Consider the following 26,438-nt stretch of genomic DNA (forward strand, 5'->3'; position numbering starts at 1 on the left):
TATATATATATATATATTATCTGACGACCTCCAATAGATCAAAATTCTCCCATTTGAACAATGATGCCATTTAATACCATTCTACTGATTTTGGGCAACTGGGCGATGGTGATAATTCATAGCTGTGAAATCGAAAACTCCGTTTGTCAGCCTCCCTCCGCGGCGTGTACCAGGGAATATGGAATACCAATCATGTGGTCATGCATGCCGACTTGGTTTCAAAGGATATTTGAAGAAACTAGTTTTACTTCACATTCACAGAAAAACTAAAATGTAATTTTTAAATCCTGCAACAGCTTGATTTACTTTCACATTGATTTTATTACTTTGGTAATATATACTATTTCTTATTACAACTTGTTTACCATAATATTTTAAAGAATAAGTTTTGAACTAATGGGAGGTGTTTTCTACACTACAGCAAAGAGCTTGCAGTGCGCTCTATAGAGCGCACTGCAAGCTCTTTGCTGCCTATACTATTTAGATATTAGACGGTAAGGTTAATTTCCAAGATAATTAGTAAAGATTGTGGCCGGGATAGCCTGATTGGCAGGGCGCTGGACTCACGTTTGTGTGAACGGGAGCTCGAATTCAGCCGGCCGGAGATACCCAGTGTAGTAAATGGTGACTGGTGCACGTTAAAAATATCGGGTCGCAAAGTCCTCCATGTTTCTATAACATATTAATACCTTTGAGGGTACTGAATTAGAAATTGATCATTCTCTGGTTCAGGTCTAAAATTACGATCTGTGGATGGATGTATGAATGGGTCCGCCCTATAAACGATTGTGACGTGTGGGTGTGGCAAAAGTCGAATTCTTGGCCATAGATGGTGCCACTGGAAAACAAGAACAATTTCACCCTCGCTGCCTTAATGGCTGACGATAATAACAACATTAGTAAAGATTAGATAGTTACTGAAATCTTAATAAATTTTATGTTAACAACGACAAACATCTATAGTTTTTTGCCGACGTTTTTTTGTAATGGAGCAAATTTAATCACAATTAAAATCTTATTATATCTGCTGTTGACAAAAGTGTTCCTTTAGATACTATACAAACGTCCTAGGTTCACACAGAAAAGGCATAGAATTGTCAACTAGTCACACAGAATTTTAACAAAACATTTTTTTTTTGGAAAAATTAAGATTTTTGATGAAATTTTGAAAATTTTGCCGCTCTGAATAGTAAGTGATATGAGTACACAGAACTTTTTATGTTAAAGTAAAATGTAAGAGACACGTAAAATAGAAAAATACGCAATTTATTCGACAAAATTCTTATAGCACAGCAAATAAGAATATTCAAATAAGTATCAAATTCATGGACTAATACTTTTTCAGCTTTGTATCACAATCAGACCTTTATTTTATCGGATTTTTTATTTCTTTTCTGATGAGACAAATGTACAGTACGCTCTATAAACACAGTTCTTAGAAACTCTATAAACACAGTTCATTTTTGAATTTTTGGTAGAATATGTAGATTAAAAAACAAACATATTATGGGTTGCAAATTAATAAATAACATAACACTATCAAAATCTTTCAAATCAAAATCTAGGAAGGCTATTGTACAGAAATCTGTTCGATTGAAACTTGAAAGTGTTTAGCAATCGTATTTCCTCTCGGTATAAAACATATTTTTGTGTTTACTTTTCAATGGTGTATATAGTTTGTCTAAAATAAGAACTCCCCCAGACATACGTCTGGAACTGTGGCGGTGACTATGGTAACGACGTATGACTATTTCAAGTAGGGGTGCGAGGTCACTGCTTTGGAGTGGTTCCGGCGAAAGGGAATCTCTTTCTTCAGTCTATTGTGTTAGTCTTAGAGTAAAGCTACCCTCCCTAAAATGAGCCATTCTCGTTTCCATAGCACCAGACAGCCTCAGACTTAGTGGCAGGAGGACTTCTTATCTTAGACAAACTATAGTTGTAGTTTGCATAGTTTCCTGCATACATTTGTCTGAAGTAAGAACTCCCCTAGTCATTCATCTGGACCAGTGGCTGTGACTATGGTTATGAGATATAACTATTTCAAGTAGGGGTGTGGGGTCATTGTTTAGGACAGGTTTTGGCACTGGTCGGTGAGAGAAAAGGAATCTTTTTCTTCGGTCTATTGTGTTATCCCTAGATTGAAGAGAAGCTATACCCTCCCTGAAATGTGCTATTCTTGTTTCCATAGCATCAGACGGCCTCAGATTTTGTGGCGGGAGGAGTTCTGACAGTAGACAAACTATATAGATGTATTTATTCCAAGTTTAACAATAGTATAACTTCTCTTATTAAAATATTCTCCCAATACGATCCTCTGCTTTTCAGAGCAGTGACGGTGTGAATGTCAGGTGGCATTTCACTGTTCTGGACACAGTAAGGTTCTGTGGCGCCAGTTCTGAGGAATAAAGAGTCTTCCGGTTCGATGGCGGGAATTGGCTTGGCGTGAAAACCCATGATGGCGACTGTAGAATTGGCGCACTTCTTGTTAACGAAATCTGCGTAACTGCTGCAGTTGACAGCTTTGAAAGAACAGTTGGTATCATTGATGGAGTTCGTAAACAGGTCTATCGCCCGGATATGATCACATATATTTTCTCGAACAAGCTCCGGAACTAGGGGGAAAAATAGAAACAATGGCAGTCATTCTAAACATAATTCAGAGTTTCACATAAATTGTTCCGTGTACACCACTGTCAACGTTTAGAATTCTCGACAAAAATGATGTAAGGAACATTTGGGGTAGCAAATTAAAACTTAAGAGAACTCCATACTGCGGAAGAAAATTTAGCTAGCAAATTCTCTTTGTCCTTCATTACCAATTTAAAATGTAGAAAAAGTAAGTTCAGACAAACCTAGAATAAGCCATGAAGTTTCAAATACTGAAAAGAAAAATTTTAAATATACAAATGAAAATAAATGATGAGATTATAATTTTGTATTATGCAGCGGAGAAGTTCTCTTCCGATAATTTGTTTGCATTTGAATATTTTGAAGTATTTTTGTCAGCAATTGAAACGTCATGACTTACTCTAGGTTTGCCTGAATTTACTTTTTCGTTTTTTTAAATTTTAAATTAGAGTAATAAAGGAGAATTTTAGACTAAAATTTTCTTCCTCGGTATGGCATCTTCTTAAACGAGAAAAATTAAAAGGGCTATTTAAATACGAAAAACAATTAAATTTCGTCTTACATTTAGGAAATCAGTATTTAGCATCAAAACTAGTTTGCTTTATTTTTGACTTTCGCTTCGACTGAATTTTCTCAGGTAATCAATCAGGCTTGAATTCCTTATGACTTGCATAGTTTATTCTATCCAAAGGTTGGGACGAATTGAGAAATATAGAAACCGAAAAAGGCCAGCTCTCCGAATGCGTAACTATTGCTTGGAATTGCTCAATATGGGATGCTTGCCAGAAAATGAAAGCAACATACGCACCAGCAAAGCATTATGTGTGCAAAGATTCAGTGTACCGAATCAGTTGCAAAGTGACAGTCAGGATAGCTATATTGCTTGAAATGGTTGTTTGTTGGGTAGGATGCTTTCCGCCATTTAATTATTCTATTCTATCTCAAAATGTGCAAGCAGGTATAATTAACGCAACTTCGATGCATAATTAGTGTGTTTATGTTCCACATGGCTTCGCACCTTCCTCTGTGCAAATATAAAGCGAAAAAATTAAAATCCGAGAGAGAGAATCTTTGTGAAAGAATTTAGAATGTGTAACTTAAGAGAATTGCTACTTGATGGGCTTGGCTTACTCGAAATATAATCGAAAGAATAGTTGCTAACATAAAAAAATTCCACTTTCAGCAACCAATTAGGATCGAGCAACAAACATTACGTCACTTGCAGGTATACCAATGTAGTTATTAAATTGCATAAATAATGGAGTATTCTCACTGCACACGATTCCCTCATGCGTGATCAGTTCCTCCTACACGTGTTCTTAAATATTTGACCCCTTGTCTTAAGGAAATCAAATGCAGTGTGAAAAGCCCCTAAAGTAGATTCTGAACCACTAACGGCTGATGCACTTGTATCCGATAGCCCAAGACACGAGCGCAAATGTTTAGAATTTATATAAAACGCATAGGCGAATCGCCTTAATGTGCGATCGCTTATGCCCATCGCATGAGGTGAGAATACTCAATCAGTCGCAATCGAAGAAAGTGCAACCCTAATAGATAACCCAAGGTCGGAATAGCCTGGTTGGTAGGGCACTGGGCTCATGTCCAGGAGTTCGTGGGTTCGATCTCCGCCGGCCAAAGACTCTCCGTGTGGTGACTGATGCATGTTCAATCTGTCGAGTCTCAAAGTCCTTCATGTTCCCATAACAAATCAATGCCTCTGGGGGCATTGGGGTTCTAGGAATTTCCTTGTCTTCTGGATTGGTTTCAAAAATTACAAGGCTACGGCGTTGAACATTTGTAGTCGTAAACCCAAAAACTAGATCGACTGTTCAAAGACGGATATAAAATAAAATATATAACCCAAATATTAAAAAGGAAGTAGATCCCTGGTCTAAAGCGGGGAAGAACTAGGCATAACACACCATACCGACTGGATGGTGAAATAGCAAAGCATTACGAATGAGATATCTTAACAGTTTTGTTTTCTAAGTAAATATTTGCCTCATCCTCGTTGCTATTCGAAGCCGGAAAAGAGTTTATTTGGTTCTGTTACGCAACTAGCCATGCTCAGAGGGTGATAATCACGCTTCAAAATCGTTAATTGTTCAGATGCTGTTGTAGTTTTTTTACGTCGCACTGGAGCTGCTCAATGGGCTGTTGGCGACGGTCTGGGAAACATCCCTAAGGATGATCCGAAGGCATGCCATCACAATTTTGATCCTCTGCAGAAAAGATGGCAATCCCGCTTCGGTAGCCCGACCACCTGCATGCGAAGTCGAGCACTTTACAGTAGAACAGTTTAACGAGGACCAATACTGCACATCCTCGGTCCCTACGTAGACTGATCCAAGTAGTCACCCACCTGCACACTGACCACAGCCAGTGATGCTTGACATCGGTAGTCGGATGGGAACCGTGTCTTAAAGATCAGTCCACTGCGGAACCGCTAATGGTTCAGATTGTGGATGAAGTTGAGGCAAATATTTAAATTTTTGCTATAAGTTCGGTTGACAATTACAATACAAAATGAAAAGATGTCCATTTAGGAGCACTATGATATTTGAAGCAACTGTTACTTACGGTTTAAAAAGCTAGTATCATTTCCACATCCAGGTTCTTGCACGCCCCCATCAGGGAAAAAATTCTGATGTCCAAAATGTTGAAGAGTCCCCAAGCCTGCGCAAGGAAACAGTGGAATGATCAAAATCGTGGATTTAGCCATTTTGGATTTTAGGCAAAATTGTTGTTTTGCGTTTTCTTGATATTTTTTTTGTACTTAACAAACTTGTAATATGATACTATTATTATTTAGCGCAATGGATGGTGTTTTCAATATAAATATCAACAACAATCTCGAGCTTTTGATCTTTTCTACTTTCAGTTAGAAAGTATACGGCTGCTTACTACAATTTATTCTACGAGGGGATATTTTCAAACAGATAATTTTGTTTTCAATAAAAGAAATAAATTATATAATTTCTGAGCTGAAATCAGCTGTATCTCATTAGGTATTAATGACATTAAGTAATTCTGATGAGTTTGAAGTGAAAATTTATTTCAGTTATTTAGAGATGCCTTGTTAATAATGATGACATGGTTGCTAGATTTAGAAAAAACTCGCTTTTTTGGCAGTCTGATTTGGCTTCATTTTACTTGCTTATTGCTGTTCGATCTTGCCATGCACCATCATGCGTTAGTGTTAGCATATCGTTCAAGCAGGTGAAATTCAGTTCATTTTACAAATTCTTATTTAGGTTTATATTTCGAAGTTGTTATATTGTTGACATGGTATGAAGTGTTTTATAACGATTCTTTTTTTTTTCAGTTGACGATTCTTACGCCTTGAAGGGACAGGTCTTCAAATGACTATTCTTGTAACGATTCTTTTTTTTAAATACAAATAATAAATCAGGTAACTAATACACGTGTACAAAAAATACTTCTCTAGAGAATCTCAAAACACAATGATCACATTGTGAGCCGAATGGCTACAAAATACACCGTAAACAGTAAGTATAGGCAGTCAAGAGCTTGCATTGCATCCTATAGTGTAGAAAACACCAAACATACATTTAAAAAAGAGGAGCCACTTTTTTAAATTAAAAGAAATCGCGCTTGATAACACTGGGAAACAATTTCATTTGTTTTGTTTTCTGTTGCATGAGATCTTTTTAAAACAGATCTGAGATATTTTCATATCGCTGATTTCAAAACTGCAATAGGTTTCTCTTTCCAAACCACAGTTTTTTAAATGATATTTTTAGTGTTCTTTTTGTCAAAATGTTATATAAGATGTTATGTATAACAGAGAGCTGCATAACTGTCGGGACAAACTTCCAGGAAGGTTAGGGCATATCATCAGGATTAAAATTTCATTGGATACCGTGCCCGGAAATGTCATCATATGCCTCTAGGGGTGCTTCTCCTATTATGAATTGTTTCTTCGTGTGCTTCTAAACAGGTCGTAATAGGGTATCGCCGCTAATCGTGCACGGTGATATTTCCGGGTATTGGTTCCTATCAAGTTTAAATCCCGATGATCTGCCCTAATTCTCCTAGAAATTAATGCAACCTTCTGTTATACATAACGTTTTTAAACTTGAACATTTCGACGAAAATATTATTAAAAAAAACTGTACTTTTAGGAGTAAAGCTAATTTTAGATTTTAAATACCCACACCCGAACTAAGTAAGATTAAGTATTTAAATGCAACAGAAAGATGCAAGGCGCAACGATAAATTTGTTCCCCAGTGTAATTTTTAGAACTTCTATTGATTTTTTTCTCATTACTTTAAAGCAATAAAATGATGCAATTTATAGTTTAAAATCCGTAATTTAAAATTAAACATTTGTCTGTTTCGAGAATTTTATTAATATAATTTTATTACGGTTTCAAAACTGATTTTGGTGATGCTAAAACATTCTTTCAACATTAATTGTGCAAGAAAAAGTACTTAAAAATAAAGAAAATTTAAGATGCATTTTCAAAAAATTTAAATTTTTTTTTTAAAGAAACTGCAAAACTGATGTAGAAAATGAGATGGGTATGACATTTTCCCGTTTACCTCTTCCAACACATTCCTGGTTTTTACACGTTTGAAACTTAGGCTTTGTATCGATAAATATACTGTGAGTACAATATTCATAATGATATACAATAATCAACAATTAAAACAATAATTAATACAATGATAACAGTGATACAATAATTACTGAGCGTCTATTAAATCATATCTAAACTTGAAAGTATGAACACAATTTACACTTTTTGGATATCTTTCAGAGTGCAAAATAATTCAGTCGTTAATTAAGAAATTTGAGGATAAAAAACTTATCTATTTTTTTTCCATAAGCACTAAGAAAGAACACTTGTTACAAACACTTTATTGGGAGCATTTTTTAGAAGCATTTACTAGAAGCATTTTATTCGAAGTATTTTTTGTCATCTTAATATCTCGATTTCTAACTAATAAATTTTTTTTTCAGTCGGAAGTAACATCTGTTGACGAACTTAATAATTAATTTGAAGCTTAGTGAAAAAAATTTATCTCGTTTATTTAGAAGAATTCTGTTAGCAGGCATGTGTTCTTTGCTTTCGATTTTTTTTTCAAATTGTGGACCATTTTTGATTGAGCCATCTGGTAAAAGAAGATACATCTTATGTGATATGTTGTGGCTGCATCTAGATCAGAACATCCCTTCATTTTCTTTATTCCATATTTTTTTTCTCCACTGAATCACTTTGTAAACGGCTTTAATATTCTAATACTAATTTCTCTTAAAAGTAGTGTCACATATTTTTTCACTGCAAATTGTGAAAATGTGATTAAAATTCTTTCATAAAACGCATTTTGAAACAAAAAAAGGTTCTAAATATATCGAGGATGATGCATGAAACTTTAGCCAAGCATTCTCTTACAAATAAATATTTTTAAAGTGTATGTAATTTAAAACAAACTGCACGTAAAAAAACGTAGAACAACTGATACAATGTTCAAATAGAATAAACAAGTATGGAGATTCACGTAAAATTTAGCTAAAATTGTGTTAGTAGAATTAAATATAAAAATATTTATAAAAATTGTAATCGCATTATTGCGATCGCTGATCAATTACTTTTTTTCCTTGGAGTATTAGAACATTTCAAGTTATGATTTGCAAGAACTGCATCAATTGATGTATGTTCTCCAGTCAATTATACGTTTCTTAAGATATCGCAAAACTCTTTTCTTTCTTCATTATTCGCATTCGTAATAGCCGGCCAAGACAATAATTATGAATAAGTTGACCTTAAAAATACTTAAAATGATATTACTTAAAATCATTGAGAATCCACGCTAGTAAAAGTAAAAATTCAGTCTGCAAAACAATCAACTCCAAGAAGTTCCAAAATTATCGTCTGCTTTTTTTTCCTTTCTTGTTTTATTTGATCTAATCGTGCTTATGTTAGCCTGATTTTTTATGATTCTTACAACTCTTTATTTGTGATAATGGTGTTGAAATTAGTCTTATCGAGAAGTGTGCCACCCAATTTCTTAATAGGTAAAAAAATGTCAAATCAATTGAAAAAAGCAATTTAAATAAAATACCTCCACCTGCTGTGTTAATAGTATCGACGAATAAAGCATCAGATGGTGCTAGGTGTACGATAGTAGCTGTACCACTGAAGTAAGGACCGGCTGGTGAAAGAGCTGAAATAACATGTTTTAACTCGTTAACATAATTTATTTCATACAGCTCAAAGTTTTTTTAGAAATAGTACAACTAATTATATAGAGCCGCTGGTGTTTAGGGGATTAAGCGCCCGTAAACAAGGTGATCTAGAACCCAACGAAAGCGATGGATGGGTTATACGAATTTGCACCCGGCTAGCACTGACCACAGAGCTGACATAAAATATCCTCATTGGTAGAAGGATTATGGGTAAGAACCTCCTTTCTCCGTTTATCTTAGAAGGTTTTCGCCATTTTACCCCCGTATAAAGTAAATACAGGTTTGTTCTACCAAAATGTCCTCAACGAAGGCTACTTTGTCCCAATGCTTATTTCATAAAGTTTCCTTGTTCTTCTGGGTTGGGTTCAAAAATACAAGGCTGCGAAGTTGAACGCGGATAGTCGTAAACCCAAGAATTAATCACTTGTTTAATGCCTATTATAAAATAATATAAAACTAATCAGTTAAAATAGAATTAAAAAAAATTCGAACTTTTATTTCATTCAGTATAGATAGTCTCAAATGTGAGAATACGAATTTTATCTTACTAGCAAACTACTTCCGACTAATCGGAAAATTTTCTATTTTAAAACTGTTAAGATCAGAGGTCTACAGAAACTTAAAATTTCTAGGTGTTAAGATATATTTTTAGAAGTCATAAAGCTGTTATAAAATTCATATATTTCACGCTGGACACGGTTTCCAGTAGGACACCGAAGTCAAGCATCATAGGCTGCGATCAGTAAGCGGGTGGGTGACCACTTTGATCAGCCTGCGTAGGGACCGAGGATGTGCGGCATCGGTCCTCGTTAAACTGTTCCACCGTAAAGTGCTCGACTTGACACGCAGGTCGTCAGGCTACCAAAGCAGGAAAGTCATCCCCTTTTCAGAGGATCAAAATTGCGATAGCATGTTTTCGGATCATCCTCAGGGATGTTTCCCATACAATCGCCAATAGCCCATTGTGCAGCTCTAGTGCGACGTAACTACTAGTGCGTAGTACCTACCTACTTCATATATTTCACGAATTGTTGTTGTTAATTTATTTCGCACTAGAGCTGTACAATGGGCTATTGGCGATTGTATGGGAAACATCCCGGAGGATGATCCGAAGACATGCCGTCACAATTTTGATCCTCTGTGGATGAGATATTTCACGAATAATAAAGAATGTTTCAATCGATCGTTTGTTATTTTTGACACTGCTGTTTTCAAACCGAAAGGTCTTTGCATCAAGTGTGACTGTGGTCTTTAACGTTTTGCTTACCGCTGGTACAACCGATGGTCTAGAACAGCAGGTGCTATCCAAAAGGTTAAATTTCATAAAAATGCAATGTTTAAGGACGTTAAAGCGTTACGGATGGTTTAATTGCAGGTCCCCACACTGGCAAATGTCGGGTAGTTTATTTGAAAGTATCAAGATATTAAGGGTTTAATAATCCCACTCTGTTTAATAATCCCACTCACCAACCAAAAAGAAGAAAGAAAACAAAATATACCTGATATTCTTCCAAAATTGTGTATTCTCTTTCCTATATATCCACATACGTGTCCTCCCAAACTTGGGCCTATACAATGCATACTTTCAGCTCTAACACCAGTTACATTCTACAAAGAAATTTCTTGAATCAAGTGCTTAGAAAGCTTTGTTCTATGGAATAATTAGTTGATTATCCATATTAGATCGTCTGAAGATTTAATCAAATGAGCATCTTGCTCTTAGAAAGAAAATATCGCATTCTTGGATAAAAACAAAACTTTATTCACTTTTCTTTACGTGCACTCCGCCACACTGCAAAAGGCGTTCTGCTGTTCTGTTCTAGGGTTGCACTAATTTTTTGTCGGCTTAGCGATGATTTTATTCGCCACGCCACAGTTCCATTTTTAGATGAAATAAATCAGACTGAGTAATGAATGATATATTTTCGAATTAGGCTAAGGGTATCTTCTGGGTTCAATTCTTCTATAAGCCTAAAAGTATCAGGTTGATGCAAAATATTGAAATTGTATAAAATTATTGTAAGATAGGAGCTAGATATTAATATATTACGTGCATACTACCACAAGTATCTTAGTTGGAAAAATTTATAATGAATATTTATGAGCTGGGAAACTATTATAAATAATGACTAAATTTATTCGCACATTTTTTTAAATAAATTTTTTCAATTGGACTAAATAAATTTAGTTATAGATTTTCTTCCTATTGCAATAGTTCAATTAGACATAGGCTCAAAAACTTTCAAACGTGATAAAAATTAAATTTGCGACAGGTTACAATTTAAATAATTGCCACACTATTAATTATTTGAGTAATATTTTTGTTCACTTATTAATAATAAATTTTGTCTAAATTTTGCCTCTTAACTTATAAGGCCTAACATTTAACCGACAGGAGTTGAGCAAAGATTCCTAAATTTTCATCGAATCCTAGTCTCTGTAGACTACAGCCATTACCTCCTACATCAGAAAGCCTACACACTGCTTTTTTTATAAGTAGTCTGCGCAGACTATTTAAAAAGTGAACCAGTTGTGAGCATGAATCAAAATTCTTTTTTAAAAGTAATTGAGAGAAATTTATCATATATATGTGGGTGATTCTCACGAAACATGACAATTCGGACCAAAAAATTTATTCAAATTTGAAGTTCTCAAAATAATCTAAAATTTTTTTTGTATACTTCTTTAGCTACACTTATCAATATCTTATACACAGCAGTGCAGTTTATTGACATTTGCTCGAGAAAAAAAAATAGAAATTCACCAAATCTTGAATGCCAGGAAAATGGCATATTACCTTAGAAGTTTAAAAAACAGTCATTTTAAGTTAATAGTAAGTAACTCAACTTAAGCCTTTATGTTAGATGGACCATAAATTGCTTAAATTAATTCTTTTTATCCACTGTAGAAAGAAACAAAAAAATTTTTGTTGCTGATATGTACAGAATAAAATTGTGTATAATAATCAATCATTAAATAAATAAATAACTTTGATTACATCCAAGCATATTACAATCATACATAAACTTGGTATTAGGTTAATATTTGCTTTCCCTCTTTACAGTATTAGCAGTTAAAAAGAATTTCTGGTAACACTTCAATGTCCTGGCATTCATAAGCCAGGAAAATGACAGCCAGGATAATGACAAATTCGCCATTTTATAGCATATAACTTTACTTTAATTTAATATTTTGGCCGAAGATGTTTATATTCTGCAGAAAACAACAGTATTTCTTAAAATAACTCAGATAAATCTATGCAGTTTTTGTAATTAATGATTTCTAGAAGCCAGGAAAATGACAGCATAAAAACCTACTCTCCTTGAAAAATTTTTTGAAATAGATTTTGAGCCAGAAAATTGGTTCTTTATTCATGCAACAAGACATGTTCAGATAGGAGGGTATCTAATCAATCTATTAACGTAAGATATTGATTCCTGGCGCTATCTATTTTGGTTATAAATCACTAAATAAAAGTAGCCATGAAAATGACAGATTTTCATGGGACAAACAAACTATTGACAGAAAAAATTGTTTTAAAGGAAGTTTTAGTACACAATACCCTCTGCGTATATTCAAGAAATGCTTACATAGGATAAGATAAAAAAAAATTAGGTTTTGAAAAATGTATGGGAAGTTTTGAAGCTAGTTATTATTGGAAATATTGTTTGGGACATGTCAGGAAAATGCCATTTTGATATCCAATAAAAAATACAAAACAGTCAATGCCAGTGCAAAGTCATTTTAAAATACTAACAACAATGCTATTTTTTTAATTTTTTTTAAAAAAAAGTTCTTTTAGTATTATAGTATTAGATTTTGGAGCAAGGGACAGTGAATTTCATGTTTCATGAGAATCTCCCATATACACTGAAGACCCAAAAAAAACTGGTACAGGCATGAGTATACAAATAATGGAGCCAATCAAAGTACAGCGCTGCAATCGGCAACGCGTATTTAAGACAACGAGTGTCTAGCACAGTTCTTAGATCGGTTACTGCTGCTACAGTGCTAGGTTATACAGATTTAAGTGAGTTTGAAGGTGGTGTTATAGTCGGCTCACGGGAGATGGGACATAGCATCTCCGAGTTAGCAATAAAATTTGGATTTTTCACGTACGACCATTTCACGAGTATCGGAAATCCGGTAAAACATCAAATCAACGACATCGCTGGGATATTTGGAATGCCTCGCAACGTGATGTTCAGAAGATATCCCCACCCCCTCTTACTCTCAGTGGTTTATGGACAGCCCGGCAGGATTCATGATGTCAATTATCTCCAGCACTACTTCACACATTGATCGAATCCATGCCACTTCGTGTTGCGGCACTTCTGCGTACTAGCGGGGGCCCTACACGACATTAGGCAGGTATACCAGTTTTTTTGGCTCTTCAGTGTGTGTGTATATATATATATATATATGAAAAGTGTGTCTGTAGCCGTTGACAAGTAAATAAGACAAACCTATTATATTAAAAAATTAAACAAATTTTCAGACACATATTTGTCACCACTATCTTATTTTTGCTAGATTTTCAATTAAATGCTTCTTTCGTAAACTCGTTTACCTCCATAGTGGTCTGATCAGACTTCCTACAAAAAACCGTGTGGAGGCTTTCAGTTATAGGAGGCTTTGCTGCAGCTCCCTTTTTTGAAAGTCATTCACCAGAAAAAGACCCGTTGATTCACAGGTAGCACGAGTCCATTCACTAATAAGCATCGGCTTTACGAACTATTGAGTTTTTTTTTGTGTGAGAAAGTTTGATTCGTTCATACCTACCATGATTGTTTTTAAGAGCAAAGCAGTTCTTGCTCCCACAACTCTTATATTGGCAGCTGCCTGATAGAATGGAGCGAAGGAATACTTGGAGTAGTTCACTACAATAATGTTGTAATCACCCACGCTGAGGAGGACATCTTTCTGTTTCTAGAATGACGAGAACATAGTTTCATAGTCTGGAAAGTATATATGAGAGTATATATGGGAGACTTTAGTTAGTATATATGGGAGAGGGAACTCTTTTACCAGCTGCAGAAGCGTGAACGGAATTGACACTCATCAACAGTTGCCAACGTTTGGTGTGGTGTCGCTCTCGACCGGATTAGACTGCAATTTAATGGAACGAGGTCGTCTTCAGTTATGAATCCATATTTAATTTGGGCAGTGATGACCACTGTGAAAGAGTGTAGAGGCCCCACGGTGAAACATCAACCCAGTCTACAGTGTGCACAATACTTCTACAACTAGTGTATGGGGTGGCATACGACACACAATCACTTCTAATGTTGGCGCCATGCCACCCCAGCGATGTGACATTGTTTCATCAAATGTGTTGTCACGGCTAACAAGACCCATTTTTTTAAAACAAAACAATGCAAATACAACAAGGCTGTCAGAGGAATGCCTTCGCCACCTTTCTATGTCCTGCTCGATTCCTTGAACGAGGGACCACCTGAGATGGTAAGCCTGCAGTCAGTGTTTTTGCTGCAACACAATGATCAGAGACCTCAATGCCCAACCGTATCGCATCCTGCATGTGAGTTAGAATTGTCCTAAGAAGGTACTAAAACCTATTTTCCCCCACAATAAATGAACAGATTTGATTTAGTTTTTTAATCGGATATCAACATTGTACTTGCTCATGCTGACTCCATTCTGACAACTCTTTTTAGGTGCGCTAATTTTATATTGCAATGAGTGTAATGACGAATTTATTTTTTTTGAATTGAAAATATGTAGGAATTAAGTTTTATTAAGTACAATTAGTTTCTTTTCATTAAACGTAATTAGGATTTCTTATAAAATGTAGAGAGCGATGGAATTTAAGTGGGTGGAACTTACTAATTGGCCTTGAAGCTGTTTCTGGTCTGCTTTGTAGCCGTGGACTAAAATTTTGGTAGGTAAGGTTGAATTGAACGGAGAGGCTAGAATAGAGTTCCTGGAATCCTTCAGTGTATAAGGATTCATCGAATATTGTGGACCGAATAGATAATATTGGACGTCCTCCAAGTCTTCAGGTAAAGCACTGTAGGGCCTTAGCAGTGGTTCATACCAAGGCGGACCGTTGTTGAAGCACTCGACGCCTTTTATGCATTTCGTCTGTGAAAAGACTGTCAAAACAAATAATAATTTTTTTTTAAGAACAGCGTTTTAAATTACCAACGATAAAATTTTTTATTAAATCCCATTCTCTACGTCACGAGTCTTCATTGTTCATCTCTCTCAAAATAATTGCTAAATTAATTCATATTATTGCATTTCCCTTTAATATTAAGTTATAAATTTCAAACTCGGACCCTAAGTAGAGGTCCACGTTCCAAACATGCCCGCCGAAGGGAATTTTTATAGGTGAATTAGGGGGGGGGGCAGGGTGAGCCCCCAAGGGTCTATTGCATAGCTGATCGTAAGAGGGCTTTTGAAGCGAAATTGTGGCCGGCTTCTCGTGTTCGAGCGGTCTGGTGGTCAAGACACCGGACTAGTAACTCACGGTTGGAGCGAGGGGGCGCAGGTTTGAAACCCAGCTGCGGCAATTTTTCAAAAAATTTCCTTTTTATTCACTTATTATGCATTATAAATTTTTTAATGCGTTTTTCTATATTTTAGGGGGTCCTACATGTAGGAAATAATTTTTTTAAATTGGGAAAAGGGCGAATAATGGGTAAACACAGGAAAAAACCAGGAAAATTGGTTTATTTCCATTATTTTATATTATTTTACGATATGAAGTAACAGATGAGAGGACGTTTGGGATCTATTATTTAAATGTTTGAAAAATTTCTCCAACACATTGTCTAGTCTCTTAAAAAGATGCAAAAATCGAAAATTATGCACCGATTTTAAGATTTTTTGTAATACAAGACATTAGAAAAGAAAAAAAAAGCATTGAATAAAATTTCAACTGATTTTTCTTTTTAAATTTCAGAATATCAGAGATTATGCATGATAACAAATGAAATTAAATTATGAGTTTCTCACACTGTTCTGTGGATGATTTTTGTCTCTTTCAATTTGCACTAAAAATAAGCAATTTCATATGTTATCGTTATCAAATGTATGCTACTATAATCAGTAGGAAATAGCAAAAATGACAAACCGTCAAAAATATTGCAATGTATCTACCACTACGAAAATATAATTCCAATTCACTAGTATATAAGACATGTTAACTCAATTCTACGATGGGTATCTTTTCATAGATGAAAGTTGACATTGTCAATAACTTCTCTCTCTACATTGGTGACCTTCGGACGTGATGTGAACACGCCTACCTTGGCAAAAACGCCCACTTTGATTTGAACACGCCTTCTTCGATGGATGGTCCACATTGAACAGTTGACTTGCTACTTGTGACTGCGACATTGTCCTCCTCACGCTGTTGGTTCTTAGTCTCGATCACGTACAACGTATACACTCGACTGCTAAAGGCAATTCAGGAGCGACCACGACAGTGAACTTAATACATCTCTCGCAATCAGCACTCAAAAAGTACGGTGATCTTACTACAGTTCTCACGGCTTCTCACAAAATAGCAATGAATCAACTAGTGATATCCGTTCATCGAATTCTATCACAGACATAATTCTGGTAGGGGAGTACTGTAGTGTATCTACCACCACGAAAATGTAACTCCAATTCACAAGTATATAAAACATGTTAACTCGATTCTATGTTGGGGCACCTTTTCATAGATGAAGGTTGACATTGTCGATATCTACTATCACCACATTGGTGACCTGGACGTGATGTGAAGACGCCTACCTGGACAGGAACTCTCACTTCGATTTGAATACATCTACTTCGGCTTATAATAAAGTTATTTTAAAAAAGTTTAAGAAACTAGAATTTGATAAAATATAAAAATCAATGCACAAAAAATTCTAATTGTACTTACGGTAAAAATAAGTATGGCAAGTTCTTTTGTAAATGTCGCTCATGGTACTGAGCATGTCAAAAGAATGACTGTACGTAATGGTGCAAACCACAATCCACAAGACGATAATTTTACTGAAATCCATTTTCGCCTGAGAAGAGATAATTTTTGAGAGAAGACGGAGATAATTTCTTACACTTTACAACATTTACCTGATAAAAAGTGAAAATAATCCTCCACCTATTTAAAAGAAACTATATATTTTACGCAGTTGATTTACATTCAGGTGTTTTTAGTAATAATTTGATAGGAAAAATAAAATTAATTTTTCTTTTCTTCTTAGAGGTCGGTCATCCAAAAGCATTCGATTGGCAAGCGAGTAATTTCGGTTTTAAGTATAGAATTAAACTCAATATCTTCTAAATGAAAAATTAAATTTAATCAGTCAAATATTCCGTACGATGATCTTTTTTGTCGTCCTTTATTTGAACCCCAAAGCGATAAGACCCTATTACTGCAGGCGTGGTGGCTCAGGGGATAGAAGTGTAAGGGTTCCCATGTTTTGAGTATTATCTTCTGTTTTTTATGTCTTCTGATCTGAAATAAAATTGATTTATAAATTAACTTATTAATCGGAAGTAGTAACCCGGAAGTCTTTTTACGAATTTTGACCGCAAGCGCCCCCTGCTGCTTTATACGATTTACCATTTATAACGAAATATGTACCACCACTTTTTCAATATAGTTACCACTTTTTTTCTAGAGCATTCGCCTTCCAATAAAGTGAGCTGGGTTCGAATCCAGAAAAGGCAGCTCAATTCGAATTCCGCATACAGTTCGCACCGACCACAGTGGTAAACGGATCATCTTTCTGTGAGGCTAACCGTGGGTGGTTTTCCTCTCCTCTCCATGTAATTCAAATGTGGATTAGTTCCATCAAAAAGTCTTCTACGGAGGCAAATTTCTTCCCAATGCTTGATCCAGGAGTTCCCTTGTCTTCTGGCTTGGGTTCAATATAACAAGGCTACGGAGTTGAATATTAGTAGTCGTAAACCCAAAATATTGGGTCGGCTGTTCACCGACGGTTATAAAATATAAAATAGAAAGATCCTATTACTGAAATTTTTACCATTTAAAAAGTTTTGCTAACTTCGAAATGAATGATAATCCGTATCCGATAATGCAAGGTCAAAACTACATGGGGAATCTCAAAAGAAGCGTGTACCACCACGACCATGTGAAGCCTCACTCATCTTAAAATTATTGAAGCTAGTTTGGGAAGTGATATCACATCACCCTTACAGGCTCGACATTGCACCATTAGATTATCATTTATTTCAAAGTTAAGGAAACTTTTTAAAAAGTAAAAAATTTCAGTAATCTCGAAAATTGCATCTGGTTAATTGAGCGAGTGTGGAAGTGATGGAAACATCGATAGGAAATATCGAACTTTATTTCATACTAAAAAACCGAAATTACTTTTCTGTCAACCCCCCCATAATGTCTCTCTTTGAGGTGAGGGAGAGGTTTTGTGACAAAGGGTGATAACAAGGAGTGTTTAAAATAAATAAAAATAATTTAAAAAAAAAAACATTTAAAATTAGCAGACAATTAAATATATTTATATAATTTCTTTCACTTTATTTCAAAGTGATTCTAATGTGTTTTTTCTTCTTCTATTGATTTTGAATTGTATTCATGTTGATTTTATTTTGTATAAAAAAAAAGGAATGTTGATTAAGGTTTAAATTAATCCTACCAAAAAGCAAATTAAAAAATGAATTTATGTTAAACAGAAATCTTCACGGACTTTAACACTCTTATAAAAAATTACGCGAACCATTTTCACAAAAATTCATTCGAACAAAATTTTTATTAACTGCATTTCAAACGATTTTCAATGACGTAAAAAAAGTGAATTATCAGTTCTTACCAAACCTCTGTGGGAAAAGGTCGCCACACACAAAGATGTAGTAACTATTTTTTATTACAATTATAACTAAGATACTTCATAAAGTTAAAAGAAATGATTTAAAAATAAATATCAAAATTTTACATTAAGAACAGCCAAACGTTCAAGGAAATAGAAAACGAAATGCAGTTTTGGAAGAAAAGTGAAAAAAGTTTGAAAGTCATTGAGGTGATGAAAAAGCAAAAGATTATTTAGATTTTTATAATTTTCCGATTAATTCTCTGTCATGCAAAGTAGTTAAGCAACTCAATAATTTGCGTTGTTCTAGAAAAAATTGGGTAAACAATGACTAAGCATCAGGGAAGTTGTCTCTGGAAATTATATAAAAGTTATATCCGCCTGTCACAGATGTTTCAGAAGGGTTTTTTTTTCCACCGCCAACTGTTACTTATTGAAGTTATACTTCTTATGCGGCATCCAACAAGGTTGCGTTAAACGTTTAACACTACATTTTTATTGGCCGGGAAATCACGTGGTAGGATCCAGTTTTCCCTCATTCATTTCCATATTGTTTTGGTTCTCACTAGCATGAAAATAATAAAAGTATTGTTTTTCTATAAATATTTTTTTAGTTTGTTTTGATACACATATAATTTAATAGGGTAGTATTTTTTATTTTCAAATTTAGTGGATAACAATTGTAAAAAATGAGTGAAAACAATCCCACGGACAATGCGACGGATTTAAGGTTATGTCAAGGTACGTCTCTTGTGAATATCAATTGATTGTTAGGTTTTCTCTTCTGAAATTACATTATGACGCATTCACATACATTATTAATACAAATACATTTTCCAGGGCGAGACGATGAGGCAACCACAAGCACTTCCACTGGTTCAAGAGGTCCACGAGGGAAAAATGCACAATATTACCGTGATTACAGAGCACGGAAGCGAGCGGAGCAGGAAAAAGAGTCGTTGAATAGAACTAGTGATCCTTCTACGACTGCTGATTCTTCTACAATTAACGTCGCAGGTTACGAAGTTTAACCTCTTCCGCGCGGAGGGACTCCACGCACTATTTTTTTTAGTTACATGACTCTCAAATGGAAAAATGAGTAATTTCGTATATTCGTAAAAGAAATACTCCTCTGATATTAAAATGTTATCGATGCGGTCAGGGAAATTAGATTTTTTTTTGCCCCCACGCATTCTTTTTAGTCCAGTAAGATTTTAAAAAAATTTCGAAAAAATACCCAAACTTTTTTTTTCATTGAAAGCTTTTTCACGTATAAATATAAAAATTTAGTGATGGTGTCGCTGTTTTCCATTGTTATCGGTGCATATTAATTGGCCGGAAAATCACGTGGTAGGATCCAGTGTTTCCTCGTTCATTTCCATATTGTTTTGGCTGTCATCAGCATAAAATTAATTAAAGTTATAAAGGTATTGTTTTTGTATTTCTACTTTAAAGGAATTTTACTGTACTGCTATTATTACGTTTTTAATTTACGAGTTTAAAATTAAGATAACTGTTTTTTTTTCATTATTATTATTACGAGTTTGAAATTAAGATAATTGCTATTATTATTATTATTACGAGTTTAAAATTAAGATAATTGTTTTATTGTTATAACGTAATTCTGCCCTACATTTTAAGATCAAGTTATTTAAATCAGTGTCTGGTCTCTTATTAACTGTTTTACAATTATTATTTTTTGTGCAAATAACATTAATATATTGTTGAAACAAAATTTCATAGGGAAATATACCTTATATGTTCCGATAACCCCTAAATAGGAAGGTAAGTATAGCTCGTTCACCAGGAGTTGGCACTTGGCTCCGCCTTCATCACGTGGTATGCGNTAGTACTTTTTATACACAAAAATGCTTGCCAATATATATTTCATTTTGACTTCGTAATAGTAAATTAAACGTAAAAAATGACTTCGGAAACAATATCTCACTTGGTTGGATAACAATGTCAGATACGTAAATTGCAAAAATTGTACTTCTGTGGAAAAAAACCGTACTATTTCAATTTTTTAACTATTAGTTATTTTATTTTTATTTAACCGTTTTTGAACAGCCGACCCAATTTTGGGGTAACTCAGCCGCAAGCCTTTCTACTCCGTAGCTTTGCAATTTTGAACCAATACAGAAGACGAAGAACCTCCAGAATCGGCACCCCCAGAGATATGATTGGTTATGGGAACATGGAGGATATTGTGTGACTCGACAGCTTTAACGTGCATCAGTCACCATTTACTAAACGACGGGGAGGCTTCAGCTAGCTGGGATCGAACCCGCCGTCTCTTGGACCTGGGCCCAGTCCTCTACCAACCAGGTTATCCCGGCCTTAACAATTAGTTAGATCGTCTCTGAATCAGTTTCATTCAATTCAGCGAGAAAAAATACCTATGAAACCATCGACGCACCAAGACGCGCAAAATCGACGCTCGATCAGGCTGGAATGATACCGACTGGGGACGTATAGTCTTTAGCGACGAATCCCGCTTCCAACTGCGTCCTGACGATCATCGAAGCTGTGTTTGGAGACGAGAGGGGGATCCTGCCTTCACTATTGCACGCCACACCGGCCCTCAACAAGGCATTATGGTCTGGGGCGCCATTTCCTTTGACAGCTGGACCTCTTTGGTCGTCATTAGAGGTACACTTACTGCACAGCGGTGCATCGACGACATCCTAAGACCTGTTTAGTTACCGTTCCTTTTGCAGCGCCCTGGGCTGGTTTTTCAGCAGGACAATGCCAGACCACATACGGCACGTGTTGTTATGAACTGTCTGCAAGCTTGTCAAACTCTTCCTTGAAATGCCAGATCACTAGATCTCTCTCCCATCGAGCATGTCTGGGATATGATGGGAAGGCGATTGCATCTGGCACGGAATAATTAAAATATTTAATGACAATTGGATCGAATTTGGCAGGAAATACCGCAAGAGACCATCCGGGAGCTTTATCGGTCTATGCCACACGGCGTGGCATAGACCGATAAAGTATCCAGGCTTGTATCCAGGCTAGAGGCGGGTCAACACCTTATTGAACTTGTTACTGTAACTCTGCAATAAATTATTCGATTGCTCAGAAATTTTAATCATTTACTATTCTATACATTGTCTTCCTATCCACCAATTTTCGTTCTCCCCTAATTTTCAAACTCCTTCTTGGTGCGTCTATTTTTTTGTTATAGAGTATATTTATAAATATACGTAAAATCTTTCTGACTAAAAATATCTTAACTAATAATCCTTGGATTGGATAGAAACATCTTTCATTTTTTGTTGCTGCTACGTTTGTTGGATTATGTGTAAGAAGAAAATGAGTTTGAAGATTCATTTTATTTAAATTTTAAAAATTAGCTTTTTGAGTAAGCAAAAAGTTTTAAATGACGGAGTTCTTGCTATAAAGGAAAAACTCATCGAAATAAAATTATGATTTTTTGTTCACTCTTATGATTATTACAAAAAATTGTTTTTGGCCTTTTGAAGTTTCCAATTAGTTTCGGTATTATTTAAAGCAGTAGCGTATTATTAGAAGAAAAAAAGGCAATATGCTCTTTCTTCATAAAAACAACAAACTGCAATTTAATGGTATTAGGAAATAGAGGGGATTATCAGGGATACAGCGTTCACCTTCTAATGAGGTGAACCGAGTTCGAATCCCATCGATGGCTGGCCAATACGAAGTCCGAATCGGGCTTGCACCCCCTACAGTGCTGACGTAAAATATCTTTAGTGGTAGACGGATCATGGGTTAAAGTCCCCTTGCCGTCAGGTTAACCGAGGGAGGTTTTCCTATCCATGTAATGTAAATTTGGGTTAGTCCCATCAAAAAATCCTCCACGAAGGGTTCGAATCCCAGCGATGGCTGGTCGATATGAATCCCGCACCCGGCTCGCAGTTATCACAGTGCTAACGTAAATTATCCTTAGAGGTAGACGTAACATGGATTAGAGTCCCCTTGCCGCCAGCCTAACCATGGGAGGTTTTACTCTCCATGCAACGCAAATGCGAGTAAGCTCCATCAAAAAGTCCTCCACGAAGGCAAATTTTTCTCAATACTTGGTCCAGGAGTTACCTTGTCTTCTGGACTGTGTTCAAAATTATGAGGCTACGAAGTTTAACAATAGTGTCCCGCAGTGGACTGATCGTAAGGACACGGCTTACAGCAGATCACCGAAGTCAAGCATCACTGGCTACTGTCAGTGTGCGGGTGGGTGACCACTTGGATCAGTCTGCGTAGGGACCGAGGGTGTGCGGTTTTGGTCCTCGTTAAACTGTTCTACCTTAAAGTGCTCGACTTCGCGTGGAGGTCGTTGGGCTACCGATGCGGGGGTGCCATCCCCTCGGCAGAGGATCAAATTGTGATGGCATGTCTTCGGATCATCCTCAGGGACGCTTCCCAGACCGTCGCCAATAGCCCATTGTGTGCGACGTAAATGAACTACAACAGCAACAACAACAGTCTAACAATAGTAGCCGTAAACCCAAAATTCGGTCAGCTGTTCAACGGCGGTTATAAAGTAAAATACTTGAACCAGGAGTTCCTTTGTCTTCCAGGTTGGGTTCAAAAGTACAAGGATACGGAGTCGAACATTGGTAGTCGTAAACTTAAAATTTGGTCGACTGTTCAACCGAGGTTTTTAAAATATAAAATATTTCCATTTAATTTTTTCCCAAAATAAATTAATGATCACATAAACATATATTCCATACATTTCTTTCAAATTTATTTCTATACAAGATATACAAATAAAACATACAAAAGACGTCACTAATAACATTTTTTGTTTCATTGGAAGTCCCAAGAAAATAGTTTTTGTTTTCAAAACATAAACTGTACACTAAGTTGCCAGATGTACAAAACCAGAATATTCAAATTAATACATATTCCGCATAAACTATTTAAAACTCTTTTCTTTGTGATAAAATGCACAAAAATGTAAAAGATAAGGTAGCCTATAATTTTATAAACCTGATTAGGAGTCAATAATTAACTACTAGTTGAGCTTTTTAACACAGCGTGGCTCTGAAATAGTTTTTGCGAGAGTGTCGCTTTTTTGTTTCATCTGGCATTAGAGTGAAAATACTTTACATAATATTAACAGTGAGGGAGGGGTAAATGAAAGTTTAATTACGAAATAGCGATTTAATAAAAAGGTATTCATTTGATAAAATACGAAGTTTGCTATAAGATATAAGGTCAATTGAATTAAAAATTAGCTACCAAATTATAAATCTGTTTATAGCAATCATTTTCCAATTGTTCTATTACAGGGATTTCCAACTTACACGAGGCCGGGGGTCACAATTAAAAACACAAATCAAATGACAAGCAGCAACTTTATCAAAATTTTATATAAGACTCTTTTATGTTTAAAGGAACATTAAATATTACTGTCAGATTTTTATCAAGTTTTATAAAACAAAAGTATTGAATTGCAAATTAAAATAAGAAGTAGATTTTTAAAAATAATTAATTGCATATTAAAAAATTCGGNTTTTATGTTTAAAGGAACATTAAATATTACTGTCAGATTTTTATCAAGTTGTACTAAACAAAAGTATTGAATTACTAATTAAAATAAGAAGTAGATTTTTAAAAACAATTAATTGCATATTAAAAAATTCGGGCTACAATAACTTTAATGTGCACCTATGTATTAAACATGTAACGTGCATCAGATGTCTAATTTTTAAGATATAAAACTTTAAAAGGTTTGTATTAAAACTTACATAGTACCACCCAAAATGTTCAATGAGAAATTTGAGGTTTATCTGCTGCAACCACCAGAAAATTGATATTTACAAAATTTAAAAATGTGTGTGTAAATAGTTTAGTCCAAAATGAGTGGTTTCAAAAAATTAAATCGGAGAATTTCTTCGAGAAAATTTCTGATACGCACATGCTAAATTATATTCACAAAATATTAAAAAAAATGAAATGAAAAAGAGCAACATACACGATTATTTTTGTATTTGAATAAATATTTTCTTGGATGCAAAACCTGAGAAATAAATTTTTTTTGCACCGTTGGTATGTTAAATTTCACAGAAACGAAGAAATTAGGTTTTTTTTTTAACGAGAAAAGTATTTTAAAACCATATAGATTTTTTACGAAAATTGTCCTAAAAAAATGACAACTAATATATTTTAGTTTGCGGGCCGCAAAAAAAAAAGCTTCGCGGGCCGCAGTTGGAAACCACTGTTTTAGAATATAATGAAAAAATTGTTCTAGAAGTATTCCAACTAGAGCAGAAGAATTTCTTCAAGCAAAAGAGTAATTCATTCTAGAATTTTTTTTTCCTTATCTGAATGGTTTTAGAAGAAAACGATATATCAATTTTCATTGCATTATATAAAATTGAAAATAATGATTTTAATTTTTGTAATCTACAACAGAGTTGTCAGCATGGACAGGAAAAAAATCCAGTAGATTTTACGAAATAATATAAATTTCATGATAATAGTCGCAAAATGTACTAAATATTTTACACATAGAGAATTTTTTTATAGTCATCAAAATAGAAAAACTGCAATATTGTTCCAGTTATAATTAACATTAAATGAACTTGAAATGTTTTGCATTATGTTTACTCATAATTTTGAATAGTAATAAGCATTTAATTTATCAGTGATATTAAAAGATTACTTAATTAATTTAAAAAATGGAGTTCTGAACAAAAATAAACTAAATGTTTTAGAACAAAAAAATTGATTTTTATAAATGAGGTTGGCTTCATTATGTATTAGCAACACTTATTTATATATTCAAGCAAGCAATAATCTACGCAAAAATTGTAATTCAATACGAATTTTTTGAGGAATTTTACTAAATTTTAGGGAATGTTATAAAATATGAAATAAACTAGGAGAATTCTGAAATTCAGGAAAATTTCTATTTAAGTAATAATTTTCCTATCTGAACATGTAAACAGTTAGAATATACGTTTTCAATAAAAGTTTTATTAAGTTGCGTATTAAGGGTGACATTTAATGTTTACACCCTATATAATGTAAGCGTAATGTATGTAGAAATCGCTATTTAAAATTAGTCAAAACTAACATTATATGAAAAATTCCTGTTTTAATTATTTCGGAATATTTAAACGAAAATACGTTTCTGTATTTAAAACCAACACAGCCTTAAAAAAAAAAAAAACAACTTTGTATGAAAAAAACCCACTCATTTCCGGACGAAGTCTAAATTTTGCCAGGAAATAAGTTGTCAAATATATTCTACGTGCATAGCTTTATATACTTAATCAGGGCCCCACGCTAAGGATTTCAAATTATTCGTCAGTAAATTAGCCAAATATCAAAACTAATCGCCAATTTCGAAAGTTCCAGCTTTCCACTCGCAAATTTTCCAATTTTATTTTTTAAAAAAAGTAATTTTTTTTCCCCGTGGCAAAAAACCATTCGCCAAAACACAAATTTATTCGCCAAATTTACGATTACGATAGCATTTGGCGAGGTAGCGAACGCGGGCTCTGTTAAAATAAGAATCAAAAACGGTCATTTTTCAAAAAAAATGTATAATGAATTGCATGTTATTGAAATGAGTCCTTGTGAAGTGCCAAGTACATTTTGTTATTCTATTAGTTTTAAATTATAAATTGATAACATAATTATCATACATAATACATAAGTTATTGAATGGAATTTCTCGAAACATTGCATGCAATAATGAAATACATGTATCTTTTTGTTGATCAACAAATGTACATTTTTATTTTTCAATGTATGAAATCTATATATATTTCTCACAATTCACAAAAAATTAA

At 34.5% G+C, this 26,438-nt stretch overlaps 1 protein-coding gene across 1 annotated transcript; it reads right to left on the minus strand.

Moving 5' to 3' along the window:
* Positions 1–2,241: 2,241 nt before the first annotated feature.
* LOC107454226 (pancreatic triacylglycerol lipase-like) lies at positions 2,242–18,817 on the minus strand. Its single transcript, XM_043045856.2, has 8 exons — positions 18,652–18,817; positions 16,740–16,869; positions 14,690–14,958; positions 13,628–13,774; positions 10,345–10,453; positions 8,722–8,823; positions 5,212–5,307; positions 2,242–2,612 (listed from the first exon to the last, which is right to left on the minus strand). The coding sequence occupies exons 2-8, from the start codon at positions 16,861–16,863 to the stop codon at positions 2,254–2,256; spliced, it is 1,206 nt and encodes a 401-aa protein (XP_042901790.1). The 5' UTR covers positions 16,864–16,869; positions 18,652–18,817; the 3' UTR covers positions 2,242–2,253.
* Positions 18,818–26,438: the final 7,621 nt, after the last annotated feature.

Source organism: Parasteatoda tepidariorum, chromosome 6 (genome assembly GCF_043381705.1).
Source record: "Parasteatoda tepidariorum isolate YZ-2023 chromosome 6, CAS_Ptep_4.0, whole genome shotgun sequence".
Taxonomy (NCBI): domain Eukaryota; kingdom Metazoa; phylum Arthropoda; class Arachnida; order Araneae; family Theridiidae; genus Parasteatoda; species Parasteatoda tepidariorum.

Bases quoted from the DNA above. Each gene is read 5' to 3' on its own strand.
- LOC107454226 (XM_043045856.2), bottom strand. From the start codon at position 16,863: ATGGATTTCAGTAAAATTATCGTCTTGTGGATTGTGGTTTGCACCATT. The intron at 8,824-10,344 runs GTATATTTTGTT...ATGTTATTTCAG, and splicing joins CAATTTTGGAAGAATATCAG to CTCTTTCACCAGCCGGTCCT. The intron at 2,613-5,211 runs GTAAGTAACAGT...TTTTCCCCCTAG, and splicing joins TGATACTAGCTTTTTAAACC to TTCCGGAGCTTGTTCGAGAA.